Genomic DNA, 20,825 nt, shown 5'->3' with positions numbered 1-20,825 from the left:
GCCGCGGCCGACGTGGACCTGGGCTCCCCGACCAGCGCCCCTGGGCTGCGGTGACCTCCTGCCCCGGGCGGCGTGAGGGAGGCGGGGCGTCTCCTTCGCTGTGTCCGCGGACGCTTGGCCCTCGTCGCTGCTTGAGAGACTTCCGCGAGCGAGCGGGCCCTGGCCGTCGTGCCTCCCGGGCAGGGTGGCCGGGTGTTGCAAGAGGTGGCCGGACCTGTGTTTCGCGTCCAGGGCTGGGGGGTGGACACGGACAGCCCTCCAGGAGGCCGCCGTTGCAGCCTGGCTTCCAGAAGGGCTTGGGGCACCGGGAGGGCTTGTGCTGGCAGGTGGGCCACAGGTGTGCCCGTCCTGACTCCCCTCTCCTCCCCCCAGCACTGGGAGGCCACAGCAGGCAGTTGCCCCCTGGGTTTCAGCACCACACAGCCCGGCTGCTCCCCAGCAGCCCGGGCGCTTCCTTAGGGTTCTGGGTGTGACTCGCTGACCTTAGCAGCCACTCCGGTGACCCGAGAGGCCACACAGAAAGTCTCCTTCAGGGTGGCCTGCAGGTGTGAACTCCAGCCCTTCTCATGTGTGACCCCTGGGGCCCTTGTCATTTTCAGCGGTACCTGGGTTTCCTCGTGTCTCTTTGAAGCCTCGAGGTGCCCTGGATCAGTTGGAGCTGAGCTGTCTGTGTGTGTCCAGACGGACAGGACTTCACCTTGGCCACCGCTGCGGGTGGGGTGGGGGGTGTTGTCCGTTCAGACTGGTGACTGCTGGGGGCTTCAGTTGGTGTAGACCAGTCTTTCCCAAGGTGGCCGCAGAAGCATGTAACCCACACCTTGTCCTGGGCGGTGGGCCGCAGCGCACAGGTTTGTCATTGCCAAGGGCGCGCTCAGGGCTTTTCCCTGAAAAGAGAGTGGTAGGTCAGATCCGTTTGGGAACCTGGTGTAGACACTTCCTGCTTGAGGCTGGTGGTCCTGGGAGAAGAACAGTGTGTGCGTGTGCGTGTCCCCTGCCCTCCATCTCTGCTCAGCAGCCAGAAAGAGAGTGAAACTGCGCGCATGTGCGCACGCGCGCGCGCTCTCAGGATTTCACAGAGGCACCAAGAAAACAAACCACACTCCCTGCCATCGAGTTGATGCCGACTCACAGCGACCCTACCGCGCAGGGCAGAGCCGCCCCTGAGGGCTTCTGAGACGGGACTCTTGATGGGGGCAGCTGGTGGTTTCGAACTGCTGACCTGGGTGACCGCAGGCCAACGTGTAAACACTACGCCACCGACCAAACTCGGGACCCTCAGGTCAGTCCTGACTCAGCGGCCTTGAGGGACGGGGTAGAACTGCCCCGTGCGTGTCCGAGACTGCAGCTCTGCGAGCTACAGACTTGTCTCTCTCCCACAGGGCAGCTGGTGGTTTTGAACTGCTGACCTTGCGGTTAGCAGCGCGGCTCGTAGCCGGGACAGCACACCAGGGCTCCTCACAGAGGCGCAGGGCAGCTTGCTTGAAGCGCTAAGGTCACGCACAGTGTTTCTTGCAGGAGAGCAGCGGGTTTCCAAGGTTAAGCTGACGTGCGGCACAGAGTAGGGTCCCCGTGGTGTTGTAGATGGCATGCTGTTGCACGGTTTTTCTGCGGCTGAATAGAGGGAAAAGATAAAAAGAAAACAAGATTGTTCCCATCAAAATGGACATCGTACTCAACAGCCCCATAGCTGAGCGGCGGTGTGCGTTTGTAGGACAGCTCTTGGTCCAGTGGGGTTGGGAAACTCGTTTTCAGAAGGGTCCTGCGAGGGAAATGGATGTTGGAGTATAAAACGAGGGCATTCCGATCCTGCTAGGATTTCTCTATTCAACAGCCGTCCTAGCCGGCCTTTCCTCCTGGGGTCACGCCACTTGACCCCAGACTTGGGTCTGGGCATGGTGGTGCGTGCCCAAGGACCAGTCCTCTAGGCCATGAGTGATTGAAGTTGGAACACTGTTAGTGCGTGTGAACTGCGGAAAGCACTCCCTGTCCTCTCCTGGCATGTGCTTCTGTTTCTCCTGAGAGGGACATGGGAGGCGGGGGGGACTTGCAGACCCTGAGCACTCTCCCCAATCTCTGTGGAAGTACTGTGGACCCAGCTGGAGCTGGACTGTGGGTGCCAGGGGGCTGTCCTGCCCAGTCAACTCCCAGGACATACAGAACCCAGCTGTAAGCAGTCTCTGTTCAGAATGGAGGCACAGATCCTGAGGACGCTTCTGGTGCGGTCCTTAAGGGCGTCCTTCGCGTCCAGGGGGTGTCGGGCTGCCAGCGGGGCTGTGTGAGTGTGTACACGGAGGCACAGAGGCGCCTTTGGGCACAGCTGCCTCGGTGTGGGGGGTGGGGGTGCCGAGGCTCTCCGTCTGGGCAGGAGCAGCCGACTTCATCTTTCCCCCCTGGAGTTTGAACCCCTGACCTTTGGGTTGGTAGCCCAACACTTAGCCCACTGCCAGGACCAGGGCTCAGCCGAGGGGCGGGAGCTTACATTTGTAAACAGCTTTACTTAAATACCTTCTCAAATGTCTTCACTCGCCTGCCTATCCGGGAGCTTCCCAACAGCAAACAGAACGCACACCTGTGCTGTTTGTTCTGGCGGGGCGGGGGCGGGGGGGCGGCGTCTGGCGGGTGCGTCTTGCTAAAGACAGAGTTCTTGGAGTTTTGCCACAGACCCGAGGTTAGCGATTCAGGACCCTCCCTGCCTCCACGTTGGCACCCTGGGCCCTGTGCCCGTAGTTCCCTGGCTGGAGGCGCTCTGGTTGACGCTGGTGTCTTAGAGCGGCTGTGCATTTTCTGGGGGGTGTCGGAACCACCAGCCCTGCTCCACAGCAGTGTCCTGACTCAGGTGGCATGGTGGCCAGGCTCCAGCCACAGGGCCCACGGACGTGTGGGTGAGCCCCCCATGGAGACGGGTTCCATAGGTGATCTGACGTCATCGCCACGCGCGCCCTCCCCTGAGAGGTCTTGCCGCACTAGTGGGTGCATCTGTCTGAGGCCGGAGTCAGTGTCACTAGGTCTGGTGAGGCTCGGTGGAGATGGGCCGCGTGTGGTCACCGACACATAGGCCCTCGCCTAGCGTGGTGGGCGCCCGTGTGACCGGCTAGCTAGAGGGGTAGCCCCGCTCGCTGACAGGGACAGGATGAAGCCCTGGCCCCTCCTTACTGGTCACACGGCTCTGTTCTGCCCTGAGTCCTGGTTGCGGTGAGAGCGCTACAGGCCCCATTTCACGGTCCTTTCTCCTCCCCAGGTCAGAGGAAAGAGAGCCTGGGCTGGCTTCTCCCTGCAAGCAACGCCTCCCTCTTCAGCCCCCGCCATGCAGCCTCCGCCCCCCACTGCCCCAGCAGGCGTGCCTGGGCCACCTCCCATGGGAACCCCTCGCGGCACCGTGTTCTGGTCCAGCAGTCCGTACAGAAGACGGGCGCCCGGGCCTGCGCCATCAGCACCTGTGACGTGCCCCCTGCAGCCCGTCACGGACCCTTTTGCATTCAGTAGGCAGGTGCCTCAGGAGGCGTCCCTGGACCCTGGGCCGGGCCTTAACCCGAGGTTTCCTCAGCAGCCTGCTCTGTCTCCATCTCAGGGACCATGCGAGCCAGGGCCTACCCTGTTGCCACAGCCCGGGATGGGCAGCAGCCCCTTCACTGCCCCCCTGACCTCTCCGGGACTGTCTGGGCCGGAGTCCGACAGGAGCCCAGCTAGGGGGCCTGCCTCCGTTGTTGACCTGCCCAGCCCGCCAGACCCTCCTCAGTTTGTTCCCAGAGTGAATTCTGATAGTTTGCAGGGGGTAGCACCCGGGCCAGCCCGCCCCCTCAGCAGACAGGACCCCCACGACAGGGCTGGGGCCCCCTCGACCACGTCCTTCCCTCAGCCATCCCAGCAAGTGCCTGGTCCCTGGCCCCCTGCCCAGGGTGGGCTGCAGCCCCCGCACCACGGGGCCGTCCGTCCACATCTCACCCCTCAGCCTGGTGGGCACCAGGGCCTGAGCCATGAGCAGCACTACCACCCGCCCGCCCCTGGGCCGGGACCCTGGGCCGAAGACGAGAGGAGCGAGGCAGCCTGCCTTCAGAGTGGGGGCCTCTCTGCCACTCCCTTTGACCCTGAGAACACGTTCCGCCAGAGCCCCAGGGTGGGCCCCGCCTGGGTGAGCCCGGGGTTTAGGCAGAGCCCAGGAGAGCCTGCTGTGGGCAGCCCACTTGCTCAGGGCCACAGCGCCCACCACCGCCAACACTACCCGCCGTGGCCGGGGCCCAGCTCAGGGGCTGGCTCCCTGTTGCCCCACAGCGGGGAGGCGGAGAACGAGGAGGACCTGTCCAGGTCCACAGAGAGCGTAGGCACAGCGGGGCCATCTTCATTTGACGCCTTTGCCCCTGGCCAGCCTCCCCCCGCTGCACACTTGGGCCCAGGCAGCCTCTGCCAGCCTGCTCTCCAGGGTCCCAGCGGAGAGACCAGCCAGCCAGCCACTGGGAACTCAGCCGTGGAGATGTGGGGTGGTGCTGCGGGTGGGGGAACCCACAGCGCCCTTGGCTCACGGTGGGAGAATGTTGAGAACCTGGAATTTGTCCAGAACCAGGAAGTTCTGCCCAGTGAGCCGCTGCCTCTGCCCCCGTCACCCCCGAGTGAGCCCTTCCGGTACAGCGCCCACTCTGGGCATCGTGTCACCAGCCACACTGGGGCTGGGGGGCCACATCGGGACGGCCCCAACACAGCCCTGCTGCCCCTCAGGCCCGAGGGTGTGCCCTCCAGCTATGGCAGCCAAGGCTCACCGGGTGGGAGCGCGCTCTGCCCCCAGGAGCTGGCACACACCTTCATCCAACAGGAGGTCGGGAAGCCCGAGGAGGAAGCTCCGGGCAGCTTCTTCCAGCAGATCGATTCGTCCCCTGTGGGAGCGGAGATCGAGGCGGCGCCCGGAAGCCAGCCCTTCCGGCCCCGACTGCCACCACCCTCCACCCCCAGCCCTCCGAAGCCCACGGGGGTGTTCCAGACAAGTGCTAACAGCTCTTTTGAGCCCGTCAGCTCCCACATGATTGGGGTGAAACCGATGGAGGCCGATCAGGCCAATGTGGTTGGGGAGGTGCGGGGCAGCCATACCCGCCAAAGGAGGCCGCGGGGCCCTGCCGCCCCGGGCAACCTGGAGCAACCGCCCGACAACATGGAGACCCTCTTCATGCCGCTGGCTCCCGGCAGCACTGTGGACGCCGGCCACGGGCTTCCTCACGGGGGACGGCCATCTGCGGAGACCAGACTGGCAACGCCCGAGAAGAGGCCCTCGGCCAGGGCCCATGGGACCTCAAAGTGTGAGAGCCCCGCCACCACCTTGTGGGCCCAGAACGAGCTCCCTGACTTTGGGGGCAACGTCCTCCTGGCCCCCGCTGCTCCTGTGCTCTACGTCCCCGTCAAGCCCCAGGCCCCAGAGGTGGTCCAGCCCCCGGACGAGGGCCTCTGTGGGCAGCAGTCCCATGCGCCAGGCCCTGCACCCCCCAACGGGGGCCAGGAGGGCGTCGGTGCATCTGAAAACCTGGAGAACCCACCCAAGGTGGGCGAGGAAGAGGCCGGCCCACCACAGGCCAGTTCTGGTTCCAGCCACATGGCTCTGCTGGCCTCTCCACCCCCAGGGTCGGTGTGCAGCCCGCAGGCCTCGGCTGCTCCGCCCAGCAGTCTGTCTGTGTCTTCCTCAGGTCCTCACGAGAGGGGCCTGGCCCAGCGTGACTCTGGAGTGGGGGGCAGGCCAGCCTGTGGGGAAGGCACCCCCTCCTTGAGGGGCCTACCTGGGGCCCATGTCAGCTCGACACTGCCCGGTATCCTGGCCCCGAGTGGTTTTCCACAGGCGGCTAGTCCTGATAGGCTGGCCACTCAGCCTGCCAGCACGCTGGCCCAACCACCTCCTGCAGGTGCTCAGAGGAGCCGGGATGCTGAGAATGTGCCCCCCCCTGGGGCAGTGCCTGGGGACAGCAGCCGAGAAGTGTCTTCTGGAGCCCTGGACTTCACGGTAAGAGGGCTGTGGGGGTGAGAGTGACCCCTCGTGCCCCAACGCCTGGGCCGCCGAACTCAGACCTCTCCTGCCATCAGATGACGAAGCCAGGTGCAGGCCAGAAGGGTGCAGAAAGGGCCCAGCCCGAGGTGGGGCCTCCACCGCAGCCGGCAGTGGCCCCACCACAGCCCCGAGCAGCGCTGCTAGGATCTCCCAGCCCGGGAAGCCCACCAGCACCAGACCAGGCCCATGGTGCCACCCCACAGCCGGCAGCAAGTCCCGCCCTGGCCGACCCTGGTCAGCAGGCGCAGCCCTGCCCACCTCGGTTCTCCAGCGTGTCCGTCACCTCCACCAACTCAAGCCAAGTGGCCGGGCGGTCAGAGCTGCCGTGGCCTCCCCTGCCCGCAGACTACTCGTCCTATTACTACTACAGACCCTTCTATGACGCCTACTCGCAGTACCCCCCACAGTACCCGCCGGAGCCCGCAACAGCTCCTGCCTATTACCAGGTACGCCAAGGGTCCTTGCTCACGGGAGGGGGGACCTGCTTTCTTGTGCAGCCCCTGTGGTGAGTCTGAGTCTTGGAGAAGTCACAGAGAGTCCTGTGCCTGCCCAGCAACCCCCGGCTCCAGGCAGCCTCATTCCTTTGTCACCCTGTCCCCGTCACCGTCTGCCTTGCGTTGGCCCCCGGCAGTGCACTGAGTGCCAGGGCGCTGGGTGGGGGAGGGGCCGGGTAGCTCAAGGCTGAGGGATTGATCAGGAAGGCCAGGGGAAGGGAGCTGGCACAAGCGTCACAGCTTGGGGGTGTGAGAGGGTCCCCTCAGTACAGCTGTGGTGAGTGCTGCTCCAATGGGCTGTGCCGGGTGGGAGGACTGGGTACACAGAGGCTGAAATGGAGGTGCCTGGGCTTCTTGCCTCATGGCCTCTGATGTCTACCCATTGCATCCGTGTGCGGGCGATTGCTGCCAGCTCAGGACGGGGTGCCTGAGCAGGGCAAGCCCCCTCTGTCCTTCACGTGGCTGCGCGCCCAGAGCCCCCAGCCACAGGCAGGAACGAAGGGGTCCGCGCAGTGCCCCCCACAAGTGCAGAGGCCATTGGTGTGCTGCAGGAGCCTGTGTCCCAGCTGCGCCCCAGGCACCAGGTGGCTAAGGAAAGGGGCTGCCAGCGCAGATGGGCACCTAGGCCCCGGGGAAACAGGAAGGAGAAGAGCCAGGGAGCCCTGGGGGGGTCGGGCTCTGCCCCTGCCTGTTGGGGTGGGGTGGGGGTGCAGTGTGCCGGCCTGGCCGTGTGTGCGTGCCCTGACACTCCATGCCGTGCCCTCTTCCAGGACACCTACAGTGCCTACAGGCCCTACGACAGCGCCGACGGCTACCGCTGCCCCGAGCCCGAGCGGCCCAGCTCCCGGGCCAGCCACTGCTCCGACCGCCCGGCCCCCAGGTGGGTGGCTGCCCTCCTCAGCCTGTGGGGAGGGACCTGCAGGGCGACAGGACTCTTGTGTAGCCTCGGGCGGCTCCCTCCCAGCGTGTCCGGTACCTGGTTGTGTACTTCTCCTTATCGGTGCCCTTTGTCCCCTCGGCCTCTTTGGTTTTGCTGCCCTGTGCTCGCTTATCAGGGTGCTCCCTGCTGCCGCCATGCACACGTGCAAACATGGGGCACACGCGTGTCGTAAACGTCTGCTCTGGTGAGGAGGCGGGTCAGCTGGGATGGAAACCCACTTGTGCAAACTTCTGGGTCTGCTGGTCACCCTGGGAAGAGGACGGCTGCTCTAGTCACTGCTCTGCTGCCCCTGCTCTGGGGGCGAGACCCCTTGGGCTGTACTGAAGGGGGCATGAGAACAGCCTGTGTGTAGCTCAGATCCCAATAAGTGTAAAGACTGTGTGTCCCCGCAGACCGAACTGGCCTCAAGCACGCCTGGCTGGCCTTACAGGTGCCACCAGCCCAGAACTGGGATGTGGGATGGCCCCCTGGCCCTGCCCCCAGAGCGTGCAGCTGGCTCTGTCACCCACAGGGCCTCCAGCCTCCCAACTATCCCCCTGCTGAGCAAGGGCCCCTCTGGCTGGAACAGCAGTCAGCACACTTCTCCGATGGAAGAGCCAGTCATCTTCCAAACCACAATTAAAACCAGTGAATATATTTTCACAAACAACGAAATCACCGTTCCCCAAAAGTGAAAGTTTTATTTGCTTCCAGGTCACATGTACCTGCCACAGAGCCGCAGGTGGCCCTGCAGCCACAGTGGACTGACCCTGGGCCAGCACATTCCCACTGCCCGGGGCTGGGGCTTGCGTCTGTGGCCGCTGTTGTAGGTGTTGCTGACCAGCCTCTGTTTCGTAGGCCGGGCTACCCGGAAGGGTATTACTCCTCCAAAGGAGGATGGAGCAGCCAGAGTGACTACTATGCAAGTTACTACTCCGGCCAGTACGACTATGGAGGTGGGTCGGGAGCTGTGTTTCAGGGCCCCAGACTCCTGGTAGCCGCTTTCGGGTCCTTTCCATTGCCCCGGGAGTGTGGTGGTGACACTGGGTTGGTCTGCGATCCACAAGGTCAGCAGTTTGAGACCAGCAGCCGCACTCTGCAGAAAGGTGGAGCTTTCTACCCCTGTACTCAGTCAGTCTCGGAAGCCCACAGGGCAGGCTGCCTTGTCCTTAGGGGTCACCTGGGAGGCAGCGTGGACTCGATGGCCAGTGAGGCGCACATTTTGTTTCTGACGAGCCCAGGCCACTGCAGAGCCGTCCCTCACTCCCCGCCAACCCCTCCCTCACTCCCCGCCAACCCCTCCCTCCCTCGCCAGACCCTGCCCGCTGGGACCCCTATCACTACACCGCTCGGTTCAGGGATGCCCGTGCCTATGATCGGAAGTACTGGTACGATGCACAGTACAGCCCCTACCGGAAGGAGCCCTATGCCTATGGGGACAGGTGGGTCAAGCAGCTCCCCTGCAGGAGGGCAAAGGTGTACCCCTCCCTGCCTCTGTATCCTCGGGCCTGGGTGGTGCACTGGGTGGCCTCTCTCCATGGGCCCTGCGGCCCAGAGACAGAGAGGTGCTCACAGGGGCCCGGGCTTGCCTGTCTGGGCTGCACGGGCAGAACCTTGGCTGTAATGGAAACGCTGGGCCTGCCTTGACTGCCCAGGGGGTGGACTGCTGGGCTGGGGGCCCTGCGGGTTGTGCTTTGAGTGGGAAGGGGAGGCTGGGTTTCGAGGGAGTCAGTCACCGGTGGTCCTGAGCTGCTGCCCCACGTTCTCTAGAGCTGACAAGGACGAAGACTCCTGGAGGTACGACCCCCGCTTCGCGTCCAGCTTTGAGGAGGACCTGGAGCTGCACCGAGACCCCTATGGGGAGGAGGGGGACAGGCACAGTGTCCACAGCGAGCACTCAGCCCAGAGCCTGCACAGCCGCCGCAGCAGCTTCAGTACCCACTCGCAGCAGGTGGGCATGCCACCAACACACGCACTCACTCACACAAGGCCCTTTCCTGGCAGGTGTCCTCCTGGCACACGCCCTCAGGGCCTTGGCGAGGGCTGGGTAGAAGTGAGCCTGTGGAGGCGCTGAGGAGCCGGTGGGCTGTCTGAAGGAGCCCGTGTGACGCCTCTGTCTTGCTGGTTCGAGGACCAGAGCCTGGGGCACACGGGCACTGCCCCTTTATGAGACTAGCCCTGGCCTCTTTCCTGGGGAATCGCGATGTGAACCCCCAGCCTCCGGTTAGCAGCCTGTGCTCCCCACATGGTGCCCCAGCCCAGCGAGCGCCCCCCCAAGTAGGGTCCCTTGTGTGTTTCAGAGTCAGATTCACAGAAACCACCACATGGAGGCCCCGGCCGGACCAAGTTCCTTCCACGGGGACTACAGTTACGGCGCTTACGGCGGCAACTTCAATAGCCTACAGGGCTTCCCCGAGTACGGCTACCCTGCAGATGCCAGCTGGCCCACGACTGAGTCAGGTGGGCCCAGAGGGAGGCACAGGCCCCATGAGGCGCTGGCCTGACAGGGTGGTTGGCATCTGTGGGGCCTGGCCTGGCTCTCCCTGCAGGTCTGAGCTTGTCTGGGCTCAGTGCCCCCAAGCCCTGGCTGCCCTGCTCCTACACCCGAGCCCAACCTCTTGGCTGGCACCTCTTTGTGCCCTGTTGCTGGCCACCTGGGCACTCGGTTAGGGAGGAAGCAGCTCCGTCCGTGCACAGCCCCAGGGCTGATGAAATGGTGTTTCTCCGCAAAGGGCTCACGCATAGGCCGGGCCAGCAGTCGTCCTTCTTCCCGTTCTGCCCATGCTGGGCCTTGGCCATCCCAGCGGGGTGCTCCCTGAGGCCCCTCTTCGGGCATGAGAGAAGGGGCTTCCTGCTTCTCTGGCGTCTGTTCCCAGGGGCTCTCACCCGGAGCAGTGAGAACACAGCCCCAGAGGTGGGAGTTCTCTCAGGCTCTGGCAGTCGGGCCGTTCGGAGAGGTTGGGCTTCTGGGTTTCTCTGTGGTTGGTGACAGGCAGGCCCTGAGAGCCACATGCTCGGCCGCCGTCCAGGGGACAGCTTGGGGGCACAGGCGATGCCAGCCTTGAGTGCAGCGCAGGGTGACTGGTCTCTGTCGGCCTGCGTCCCACAGCCCCGTCGAGGCCCACGTCCCCCGAGAAGTTCTCAGTGCCCCACGTCTGCGCCAGGTTTGGTCCTGGTGGGCAGCTCGTCAAGGTGATCCCAAACTTGCCTTCAGAGGGACAGCCGGCGCTGGTGGAGGTGCACAGCATGGAGGTGAGGCAGCCCCGCCCGCGGGGCTCTCCGTGGGCACAGCTGGCTTCTGGACCTGCTCCATTGGGGGCCCAGGCCCTCCCTCCGCAGCTGCGCCCACGCTGGCTCTGCTGTTGGGTCTCGTCATCCATTTGGCTGGGCTGAGAGTCCTGGGATGGCTGAGCAGGTTGGCCCCTCCACCGTGTGGATCAGGGCCCCTGCGCAGTTTGTGGAGGAAGCAGGGGTCTCACTATCGGGTGTTCTGTCCCACACGGGCGGCCATGTGACCCTACCCCCCTCTTGCAGGTGCTGCTACAGCACAGCCCTGAGCAGGACGAGATGCGCGCCTTCCCAGGCCCGCTCGGCAAGTACGTGCTGCCTGCCGCCCGCCTGTGCACACACACTGGCACCCAGGCCTTGCAGGGTCCTCACGAGGTCCACGCTGTCCTGGGGGTGCAGTGCTGCCGTGGCACTGAGAGCCCTTCTCTCTGCAGATGCGACACTCACAAAGTGGACGTCATTAACTTTGCGCAGAACAAAGCGACCAGGTGTCTGCAGAGCGACAGCATCGTTGACAGAGAATCGGCCAGCCTGCTCTGGAGCCTCATCGTCCTCCTGTGCAGGCAGAACGGGGTATGCTGCTTGTGGGCTCTGGGGAGCCGTGCAGGATGACACTCCCGGAGAGGTGCCGCCCTTGGTCTGACTGCCCCCCCCTGCTGACCCGCAGACCGTGGTGGGGACCGACATCGCAGAACTCCTGCTGCGTGACCACAAAACTGTGTGGCTTCCTGGGAAGTCGCCCAACGAGGCGAACCTCATCGATTTCACCAGTGAGGCTGTGGAGCAGGTGGAGGAAGAGGAATCGGGGGAGGCCCAGCTCTCATTCCTGACCGATAGCCAGGCAGCTGGCACCGAGCCCCTGGAGCAGGAGACGGAGCACTTCCGGGAGCTGCTGCTCTATGGCCGCAGGAAGGTGAATGGATGTACCTGGGGCGGTGGGGGAACACACCTGCCTGTCCGGGTCTCGGCACCGTGTAGTCGTGACCTGGATTCTAGGACACACACACACACACACACAGACCCCCCCCCCCCCACCACACACACACACCACCCCCACCCACCAACACCACCACCACCACCCTACCACCCCCTGGAAGGCAGAGAAGCGCGCTCCCCGAATTGGGGAGAGGGTGTTTTAGGCAGCTGGAGCTGGGGGCCATAGGAAGGTAGCAGTGGGCACTGGTCTCTGGATGGTCCCTGCCACGTGAAGAAAGCGTGTATCTGAGAGCAGCCAGCACTTACTGCTGGCCCCGATGCCGGGTGTTAGCCTCACCACCACCAGTCCCAAGTCTGTGCTCCGTGGGGTTAGAGGGGACTGCCCCCATGAAGGTGCCGGCAGAGCCCAGGGACGCTGGGGTCTGGGGGTCGAGCTTAGCCAGTGTGGCTCTGGAAACACCTGTCGGCAATAGGACTTGGAGTAGGGGGAATACACCAAAGCAGAGGCTCCAGGTCCGAGAGTCCGGCCCTGAGGACAGGCCCTCTTGCTGCGAGCACACCGTGCACGTGTGCATCGCTCGGGTGCCCTGGCCTCCGTAACCCCCGGGTGCTTTACAGGACGCGCTCGAGTCTGCGATGAAGAAAGGCTTGTGGGGTCATGCCCTGCTCCTGGCCAGTAAGATGGACAGCCGGACACACGCCAGAGTCATGACCAGGTAGAGCCGCCAGCTGGCCTGCGCTGGGGTTCTGTCCCGAGCTCTGGGTTGTGTGGTTGGTGGTCCCCGTGTCTGACAGCCGTGAAGATGAACTCAGGCTGCTGCTGGCCACCCGCCATGTGCCCTCAAGTCCTGGGCAGGCCCCGACTGACCCGGCTCTCTGCCTACCCAGGTTTGCCAACAGCCTGCCCATCAATGACCCCCTGCAGACAGTCTACCAGCTCCTGTCCGGGCGCATGCCAGCGGCATCCACGGTGGGTGGCCCCAGGTCCTTGCTCCCACCCCCTGGCCGTCCTCAGGCAGCAGGACCAGCAGGTGGAGCGGGTGGCTGGAATGTTCTCTATGCTCCGTGTTGCAGTGTTGCGGTGACGAGAAGTGGGGAGACTGGCGGTCCCACCTGGCGATGGTCTTGTCCAACCTGAATGACAACCTGGAGGTGGCATCTAGGACGATGGTCACCATGGGAGACACGCTGGGTAAGGCTCTGAGCCTCGGGCCTGCCTGTGCCCCTCGAGGGCGGGCTCTGCCACCACTGCCAGCCACTCGGCTCCCTCTGCCTGTGCTGATGCTGTCTCTGGGTGTCCCGCAGCTGCCAAAGGTCTCCTGGGCGCGGCACACTTCTGCTACCTCATGGCCCAGGCTGCGTTTGGAGTCTACACGAAGAAATCGGCCAAGCTGGTCTTGATTGGCTCCAACCACAGGTGAGGCCCCGCAGCATGGTGGCAGCTCCTCCAGGGCCAAATGGTGGGCAGGCTGCCCGTCCTGGTGACCCTGCCAGACCCACATGCCACTCTGTCTAACAGTTTGCCATTTTCGAAGTTCGCCATCAACGAAGCCATCCAGAGAACGGAAGCGTACGAGTACGCGCAGTCCCTCGGGGCCCACACCTGCTCCCTGCCACACTTCCAGGTGCTCCAGGGCAGGGCGGGGCAGGGGCTGCAGCTGCCACATCCCAGTGCGACAGCCAAGGCTCCTGCCACCGGGGGTGGGAAGGGGCCACCTCGGGGTCCACAGTTGCAGTGGACGCCACAGCTGACCCCTGGGGCGGGGCGACCATAGGTGTTCAAGTTCATCTATGCCTGCCGGCTTGCCGACATGGGACTGGCCACGCAAGCCTTCCACTACTGTGAGGTCATCGCCAAGAGCGTGCTGGCACAGCCCCAGGCCCACTCGGCCGTGCTCATCAGCCAGCTGGTCCAGGTGCGTCCTTCCTCGCCCACCTACCTCGGGGAAGCCAGTAGGTGGGTGTGACTGAGTGCTGGCACTGGAAGCTTGTCCCTTCCCCACCCATCTCCCTGACTCCCTGGAGCTCCAGTCCCTGTCCCAGTGTGACCCTCCTACCCCCCACCCCCACCCCCACCCCCGGATAAGACTGAGACAGTGGGCTCACTGCAGTGTCTGGGGTCCAGTCCTAGCCACAGGCCCCACTCAGACGTGTTAGTGAGGGTGGAACCTTCTGGAAAGGGCTGTTGCCTACAGTGACTGCTTGGTCCGTTTTCCCTTCCCTAATAGGGGTTTTTAGAACTGTGCTCCAAACTTACAGACCCACACAGAATAAAGGAGTAGTCAGGGAGCCCCTGCTCCCATCACCAGCCCAGCAATGGGTGGTTCCCGCACGTTCTAGCCGGGTCCCTCACCCTCCCAGCACCGTGCCGTCTACCCAGGCCACAGACCTCAGCTCAGAGTGGGCAGTGGTGCCTGTGCCACCCGTCTGGCAGGGTCAGAGGAAATGGGGGCACAGCGGGAGCTGTTCCATACACTCCCACCCTGGGAGACGAGAGGCTGCGGCCCCGTGGTGCTGGCTTTCAGGGCACTAGTTGGGGGCCGGGTCTGCCCGAGCAAAGAGCCCAGCACGGCTGCTCAGGGCAGGCGCCTGGCTGGGGGCCACTTCCCCACCCATTGTCCCTCCTCGCGTCCTGCTGCCCCAGGCCCCGAGAGTAGAGGGGCTGGGAAGGCTGAGGGAGGCGCAGCAGAGGCAGGCTCTCAGCCCTTGGTGGCTGCAGCTGGATCCAGGATTGCACCCTCTCCTCAGTCCCCGTGGGTATGTGCACAGGCCTGATGGCTCACGCAGGCACAGCCCCAGGGAGGGCCAAGGCAGCCACTGCCACATGGGCACAGTTAGGGGCACACCTCAAGCCCAGGTCCGAGCCGACAAGAGGCCTCATTCATGGTCCAGGCCCCGGGGAGTTTGGAGAGGACTGTGGCCTGCTGCTGTCCACAGTCACAGGCCCGCGTCTCTGCTCGTCCCAGGTGGCCTCCAAGTTACGCCTCTTCGACCCGCAGCTGAAGGAGAGGCCGGAAGAGGAGGCCTTTGTGGAGCCTGCCTGGCTGGTCCAGCTGCAGCAGGTGGAGAAGCAGGTGCAGGTGGGCTCCACAGGATGAGGAGCTGGGCCGAGGGGCCACCACGGGCAGAGGTGGCTCTGACGGGCCTGGTTTGTCTCCCCAGGAAGGCGCCACGGTCTGGTGGCAGGACGGAGCTCTCTCCTCACAGGGTCCTGCCACGCCAAGCTCCGAGGCAGAGCCGTGCGAGGCCCCAGGCCCCCAGGCCCCGCTGCTGGCACTGCCCCTGCCGGGCACTGAGCTCTCCGGCCCTGGCGTGCATCTGCTGCCCTCAGGTGAGCCCGGGGAGAGCTCCAGCGAGGTGGCGTGGACACGACGTCCTGGCTCTGGCTGGTGATGCCCTTCCCTCTGCTGCCCTCTCAGCTCCTCAGACACCCCCTGCCAGAGCGCCCATGCTCCCCGTGCCGCCCCCGGGCCTGAACGAGCCAGGGCCTGGCTTCGCGCCCCCAGTCTCCGCAATTGGCTTCCCAGAGTCCCCGTGGCCGGACCCCACAGTGCCGTGCCCAGGCCTGCCTCAAGATGCTTCCCGGTGGCAGGACCCAGGTGGGTGCCGGCATCAGACTTGGGCCCTGTCTGGGGAGGTGCCTGGCAAGGGAGCCTGGGAAAGTCGCAGCCCCTGTCTGTCTAGACGGGAGGGGCGCTGGGGCCCAGCTCCCGCCATAGCAGGCGCCCAGGCTGAATGCTTGTGCTGCTGGCGTGGGCTGTGGGGTGGAGCTGAGACAGACAACAAGGCCAGACCGGTGGGCGTGGACTCTGCAATGCGCCGAGCTGGCTTTGCTCGTACACCAGGACGGACGGAGGCAGCGGCCACTGGATGACATGCCCTCAGATCCCACCTGGGCCTGCACGGTGCCTGCCTCGGGCCCACCAGCTCCTGCTTGCTCATGGCCTGTTGTCGCTTCTGATAGGGACCCTGCCCCAGGAGCTGCCCCGGAGGGACACGCACTCAGAGCTCAGAGAAGAGGACTTTGGCGGGAACACACCTCATCTGGTACGTGCTGGTGTTTTGTTGGGTGTCTCAGCTGTTTGCTTCGGCAGGTGAAGTGCATCCCGCCCCCTTCCACCATGAGCAGAGCACACAGGGCCACGGGGCTCCTGAAGGTGTTCGGGGGTTCCTTTCTGAAGAGCCGATGAGGGATGCGCCTGGGAGGGAGAGCCCCCCAGAGGCACCATTGCTGGGCAGAGACAGACTCGGCCCGATGAACAGCGTTACCCTCTCCTGTGCCAGAACGCCAGAACCCTCCTGGACCGGGCTGTCGTGTTGGCCAGGGTCTGTGCCAACACAGAGTGCATTTGGAGGGCGGGCACATGGGCTTAGACTGGGCTTATGGAACCTTCTCTACAGAGCAGCAGCTGCTCGGGCTCAGGGCTCCTTGCCAGCGGTTGTTTGGAGCTTTCCTCGTGTGCCCAGTGACTTGCTGGGAGTGAGCGTTCGCCACCGTGGGCGAGGGCCGCGCGCTCATGTTGTCCCACCGCCAGGCAGCAGCGCAGCTGGCACTCCCTCGGCATGTGCAGCCCCTCCTCCAGCAGTGCCCATGCTGCGGAGCAGAGCTGGCCTTTCCCTGACCACGCCCCCTGCCCCCCACCCCTGAACAAGACTGCCCCCTGCTGGGCTTTCTTCCCTGTGCCCATGGTGCCACAGGTGAGCCTGACCTGCCCTTCTCTGGAACAGGACTCAGCCAGGCCGCCAAAGGACCTGGAGCCCCCCCTGGGGTGGGAGCAAGTGGACTCTGGCGGGACAGCAGAGTCTGAGCCCAAGAGGCCTGTGAAGGGGGCCAGGAAAGAAGCCAGTGAACCTAAAAAGGTAGCAGCCCCACCTCAGCCCGGGGGACACGCGCTGTCCGAGTCTGACTGATGTGCGGACACGTGTGTTCCCTGCATGTGCACATGTGGGCCCTGGCAGGTCCCTGCTGTGCCCCCAGGTGACCCCTGCCAAGCCCCATATGGGCTGTAGGCTGCAGAGCTTCCTCTGTGTGTGTGCCCGCTCCAGAGCGCTCTCTGGATCTGGGGTAAATACTGCTCGACTGTAGGAGCAGCCGGCCATCGCCCCAGGGGCTGCAGGGCAGCTCCACAGTGCTGAGTGGGGCCTGCCCCTGGGGGTGGGGCCCGCCCCCCACCTCGAGCTCCCACAGCTTCACAATGCTGGGTGGGGTCGGTCTGTTGGAGGGAGGCAGCCCCTTGCCAAGTACTTGCATTTCTCTGAAGAGGGATGGAGTGGGGCAGGGCCACATGGGCAGCGGCCTGGGGAGAAAGAGCAGATGTTCCGGGCAGCAGCGCTGCGTCCCGTGTCGCAGTGTGTGCTAACGTGCTGGCCTCTCTCTGATGGTTTCTGTGCAGAGTGCTGAGTCCTGGTTCTCTCGGTGGCTGCCCGGGAAGAAGAAGACAGAGGCTTACCTGCCAGATGACAAGAACAAGTCGGTGAGCGGAGGGTCTGCCCAATCTGCGGTGCTGCCTCGCATGTGGACGCCGCTGAGGCTCCTTTTCCCTCCCTCTCCGCCCACAGATCGTCTGGGACGAGCAGAAAAACCAGTGGGTGAATCTGAATGAACCAGAAGAGGGGGTGAGTTGGGGGTGGGGGTGCTCTCTCTCTTTCTGTCTCTCTCTGTCTCTGTCTCTGTCTCTCTGGCGCCTGCTGCCTCGGAAGGAAACCCTTGCCTTGGTCGCGACATGGCAGGCCCCACGCTTCCACGAGCGGGTTTCTGAGGCTGTCTTCCTTTTGCAGAAAAAGGCTCCCCCACCACCTCCAACAGCATTTCCCAAGGCTCCTCAGGCTGCGCCTCCTGGCCCTGGCGGCCCCCCCAGAGCTGCGGTGAACGTGTTTTCTAGGAAAGCAGGTACCAGCCGGAAGGCGAGCATGTGGGACGCTGGGTTCTGGCGGGGCGTCTCCCACCTGTGAAAGGAGACGGGGATTTACCCACATGAGCCCACTGAGTGGAGATGTCAGTCCTGCCGGCGCTGAGCTTGCCTCTGTGGCTCTCTCTGACCCCAGTGGGCTGCAGGAGGCCAGGCACAGTGCCTGAGCCCACCCAGTCTGCTCAGCATGGCGTCTCCTGTCATTGAGGCCATGGGGGTGGGAGGGTAGGTCTGTGGGCTGATCTCGTGCCTCTCCCCCTCCACAGGGGGGACCCGAGCTCGATACGTTGACGTTTTGAACCCAAGTGGGACCACGAGAGGTGACCCTGTCCTCGCTCCCGCAGAGTTCTTTGCTCCCCTTGCCCCCCTCCCGATTCCTGTGCACGTGTTCGCCCCGGGCTCAGGTGAGCGAGCAGCCAGGAGCCCAGCCCTGCAGCAGCCTTCCCTGAGGGCCACACGTGACAGCCCGTTCCTTTCACAGACACTGAGGAGCCCCAGTCGCCAGGAGTGGGGAGCCCAGGTGGACAGGCCGCAGCAGGGGGACAAACTAGGCCAGAGCCCACCTCAGAGACTAAGGTGAGTCTCGGGAGGGGCTGTCGCCTGCCACCACCTGCACAAAGCAAGGTGGCCGTCAGTTCAGCCTGTGCAGGCCTCTGAGACGTGGCTGTGAGCATCACAGACTGGTGCCCACCCTGGCCTCCAGAGCAGGCAGCCTGGGCCAGCCTCGTTCTCCAAGAACCGGTCTGAAGTTCGTCACGGAGGTTCCCCTGAAATGGACAGGCTGCAAGGGCGCTCAGAGGAGAGCCCACTGGTCTGCCCCTGGTGAACTGCCTGCCTGCTGTGGGACCTGGTCACTGCCGCCTTGCCCGCTTCTCTTGGCAGACTGTGACTCCTGCAGCGAGGTCCCTTGGTTCCAAGCTCCCGCCCTGCAGCGTGGACACGTCCCGGGGAGGAGAGGTGAGCCTTGGCTACCTTGCCCTGGTGCAGAGGGCTTGCTTTCTGTGGACAGACACGAACCACAGGCCCCGGCCGCTGGAGCGAAACCGGTGCTTACCAACCAGCCCCGGCCCTCGCTCTCCCCTCGGCAAGTGCGGCAGATTCTGGGACGCACAGCCCCTGGTCCCAGCTCACAATGACAGGAGCCTGTCCAGCCGCTTCCCGCTTGGGGGTGTCTCCGATTCTAATGGCACCTCAGGGTTGTCGGAGACTGACCCTGCCGCTGGACACATTGGCCTCTCACTGTCGTTTGTCTTTGTGTGTGTCGCTGCACTGACTTACCTCTGAGCGCCGTCTGGCTAACTGTCCCTCTGCTATCAGTCTCTCTGTCTGTCTGGTTGCGTTCACTCCCTGAGGCTGAGCCTGCCGGGGGCGCCCTGGCCTTTGACCGCCTTCTGTCCGCCTGTGTTCTTGCTGTTTTGTAGCTCTCGCGCTGTAGCTCCCTGAGCTCGCTGTCGCGGGAAGTGAGCCAGCACTTTGACCAGGTACCTGCACGCTGGCTGGCTCGCTTCCTCTATGCGGTCGGCCCGGAACAAGCGCTGGGGCTGTGGGCGGTGAGGCGGCTGCCCCTGGCATGGGCGTTGGTGGGGGCCAGCGGCCTGGGCTCAGAGGCGGGGGTTGGCAGGACTGGTTTGTGTTGAAATGTGGGTTCCTCTGAGCTGCTCCTGATCTCTGCCACCTACATGCTCGGTGCGGGCTCTGCCCCATGCTGGTGGCTCAGGTCCTCACTGGGGAGGAGAGAGGGCTCCTGTGCACGCTGCCCACTGGTCTGATTTAGGTGTGGTTCACAGGTGCCCAGCAACCAGCCTCCTGCTGGGCTCCCCCCAGAAGGGGCCGTGCCCTTCTACAACCCCGCCCAGTTTGCACAGGTAAGTGATTGCCAGTGGAGACCCAGGCCCAGCCCCACTCTCATCAGGCCACATGGGACACTGCCCGCCATCCTGTGCTCAGAGCCCGCAGCTCCCTCAAGGGTCTTGATGGGAGAATATCCCCAGTTTTCTTTGGCTTCTCTCCCTGTGGGCTCGCTCCTCCATCACCCCTGCCTGTCCAGTCGGACTGATGTGTTTGGGAGGGGCTAATGAAGGAAGGGTCTCGGGGAAGGGCCGTGGCATTCAGAATACAAACCCTGGGCTGGTGGTGAGCCGGGGCGTCGGGTCAGGCTGCTGTCTGTCTGTCTCTCGAGCAGGTGTCTGCGGCCTCCGGAGGGAGGATGGGCCAGAGGAGACACCTCGCTCTGGACTGATTGCTCAGCTGCCCTCAGCATTGGGACCCCCACTTCTCTGCCGAGGGCCGGTGGCCATGTGCACCCAGTGATTCAGACACGACTGCCCAGCAAGCCCACTGCTCCCCCTGGCTCCCAGGCACCGGAGGAGAGGAGCGTGTCTGCCTGCAGAGGGCCGGGGCGCAGGGTGCCACAGCCCGGCAGGGTGTCACCCTGTGTGCCGTGGTGAGGCTGGAGGGACCCTCAACAGGCTGCAGCTCCTGCCTCACTCCGTGCTTCGGGGCCACGGGAGCAGCACACGCAGAGGCGGCCCTCACTGGGCCAGTGTCTGGTCTGCCTGGTCACGGAAGGCCTTCTCCCGGCCAGGGTGGCTTGTCCAGCTCCACTTCCTCTGCTGTGGCCATTTGGGACCACCAGTGACTGATTCCATAGCATGGGACAGGGGTGCTGGCCCTGCCCAACCACATCCTCGGTGCCCCTACCGAGATGGAGCCGCACACAGCAAGTTCACTTGGGTATCCATCTGATCCTCAGGGACCCACAGTGCTGGCTGCAAGGCTGACGTGGGACGGGGTCATGGGCCAGGCCCCAGGGAAGGCGTGCTCTCGGGCTGGCTTATGGTGAAGGGCGGGCAGAGGCAGAGCCCGAACTCTCGTTTCTGCCCCTGTCCCCACGCCTGGATCTGAAGCAGCAAAGGGGAGACTGACTCTCAGCTGTGTTCATAGGGACACCCCCACCCCACCCCACCCGGAAGCTTTGAAGGGCTTCAGCAACTGCCTCAGACCTGCTGGAGTCAGCGTCTGTGTCTGAGGGTGGGGTACAGTCAGTCAACCAGGGGACCGCCCCTGCAGGCCCTCCTATTCCCAACCCTCAAAGAGACTGCAGCGTCCTGTGGCTCTGCCGTGGGTCTGACCACTGGGACTGCCGAGTAGACTGCCAACCACTGTTGATTCAAGACGCTTCCTCGAGGCGGGAGCTGCTATTTTTCCTAAATGCAAATTGTTACACTGCAGATTGTTAAATAAAATATTTTGCGCGCTCA

General features: G+C 64.2%; 1 protein-coding gene across 6 annotated transcripts; it reads left to right on the top strand.

Annotated features, from left to right (window-relative positions):
- Nucleotides 1–3,136: 3,136 nt before the first annotated feature.
- On the top strand, nucleotides 3,137–20,825 carry SEC16A (SEC16 homolog A, endoplasmic reticulum export factor). Of its 6 annotated transcripts, none has more exons than XM_045289208.1 (31): nucleotides 3,138–5,974; nucleotides 6,055–6,465; nucleotides 7,284–7,393; nucleotides 8,291–8,388; nucleotides 8,748–8,874; nucleotides 9,203–9,383; nucleotides 9,733–9,892; nucleotides 10,542–10,684; nucleotides 10,967–11,028; nucleotides 11,155–11,293; nucleotides 11,388–11,633; nucleotides 12,275–12,372; nucleotides 12,545–12,626; nucleotides 12,731–12,848; nucleotides 12,962–13,073; nucleotides 13,176–13,281; nucleotides 13,432–13,572; nucleotides 14,623–14,736; nucleotides 14,819–14,987; nucleotides 15,076–15,255; nucleotides 15,621–15,703; nucleotides 16,385–16,516; nucleotides 17,050–17,130; nucleotides 17,216–17,272; nucleotides 17,435–17,546; nucleotides 17,832–17,969; nucleotides 18,047–18,141; nucleotides 18,448–18,522; nucleotides 18,987–19,046; nucleotides 19,353–19,430; nucleotides 19,748–20,825. In XM_045289208.1, the coding sequence occupies exons 1-31, from the start codon at nucleotides 3,305–3,307 to the stop codon at nucleotides 19,802–19,804; spliced, it is 6,435 nt and encodes a 2,144-aa protein (XP_045145143.1). In that variant the 5' UTR covers nucleotides 3,138–3,304; the 3' UTR covers nucleotides 19,805–20,825. The 6 variants fall into 6 exon arrangements, with proteins under 6 accessions (XP_045145141.1, XP_045145140.1, XP_045145139.1 ...); XM_045289207.1 differs by having other exon boundaries at nucleotides 18,987–19,115; XM_045289209.1 differs by lacking the exon at nucleotides 18,987–19,046.

Source organism: Echinops telfairi, unplaced genomic scaffold, assembly GCF_000313985.2.
Source record: "Echinops telfairi isolate 266 unplaced genomic scaffold, ASM31398v2 ScPeMD7_25;HRSCAF=90, whole genome shotgun sequence".
NCBI classification, from domain to species: Eukaryota; Metazoa; Chordata; class Mammalia; order Afrosoricida; family Tenrecidae; genus Echinops; species Echinops telfairi.
Note: the sequence above shows the minus strand (reverse complement) of the source record. Positions and strands in the feature narration are given on the sequence as shown.

Bases quoted from the DNA above. Each gene is read 5' to 3' on its own strand.
- SEC16A (XM_045289204.1), top strand. From the start codon at position 3,305: ATGCAGCCTCCGCCCCCCACTGCCCCAGCAGGCGTGCCTGGGCCACCT. The intron at 10,685-10,966 runs GTGAGGCAGCCC...CCCCTCTTGCAG, and splicing joins TGGAGGTGCACAGCATGGAG to GTGCTGCTACAGCACAGCCC. The intron at 18,142-18,447 runs GTGAGTCTCGGG...TTCTCTTGGCAG, and splicing joins AGCCCACCTCAGAGACTAAG to ACTGTGACTCCTGCAGCGAG.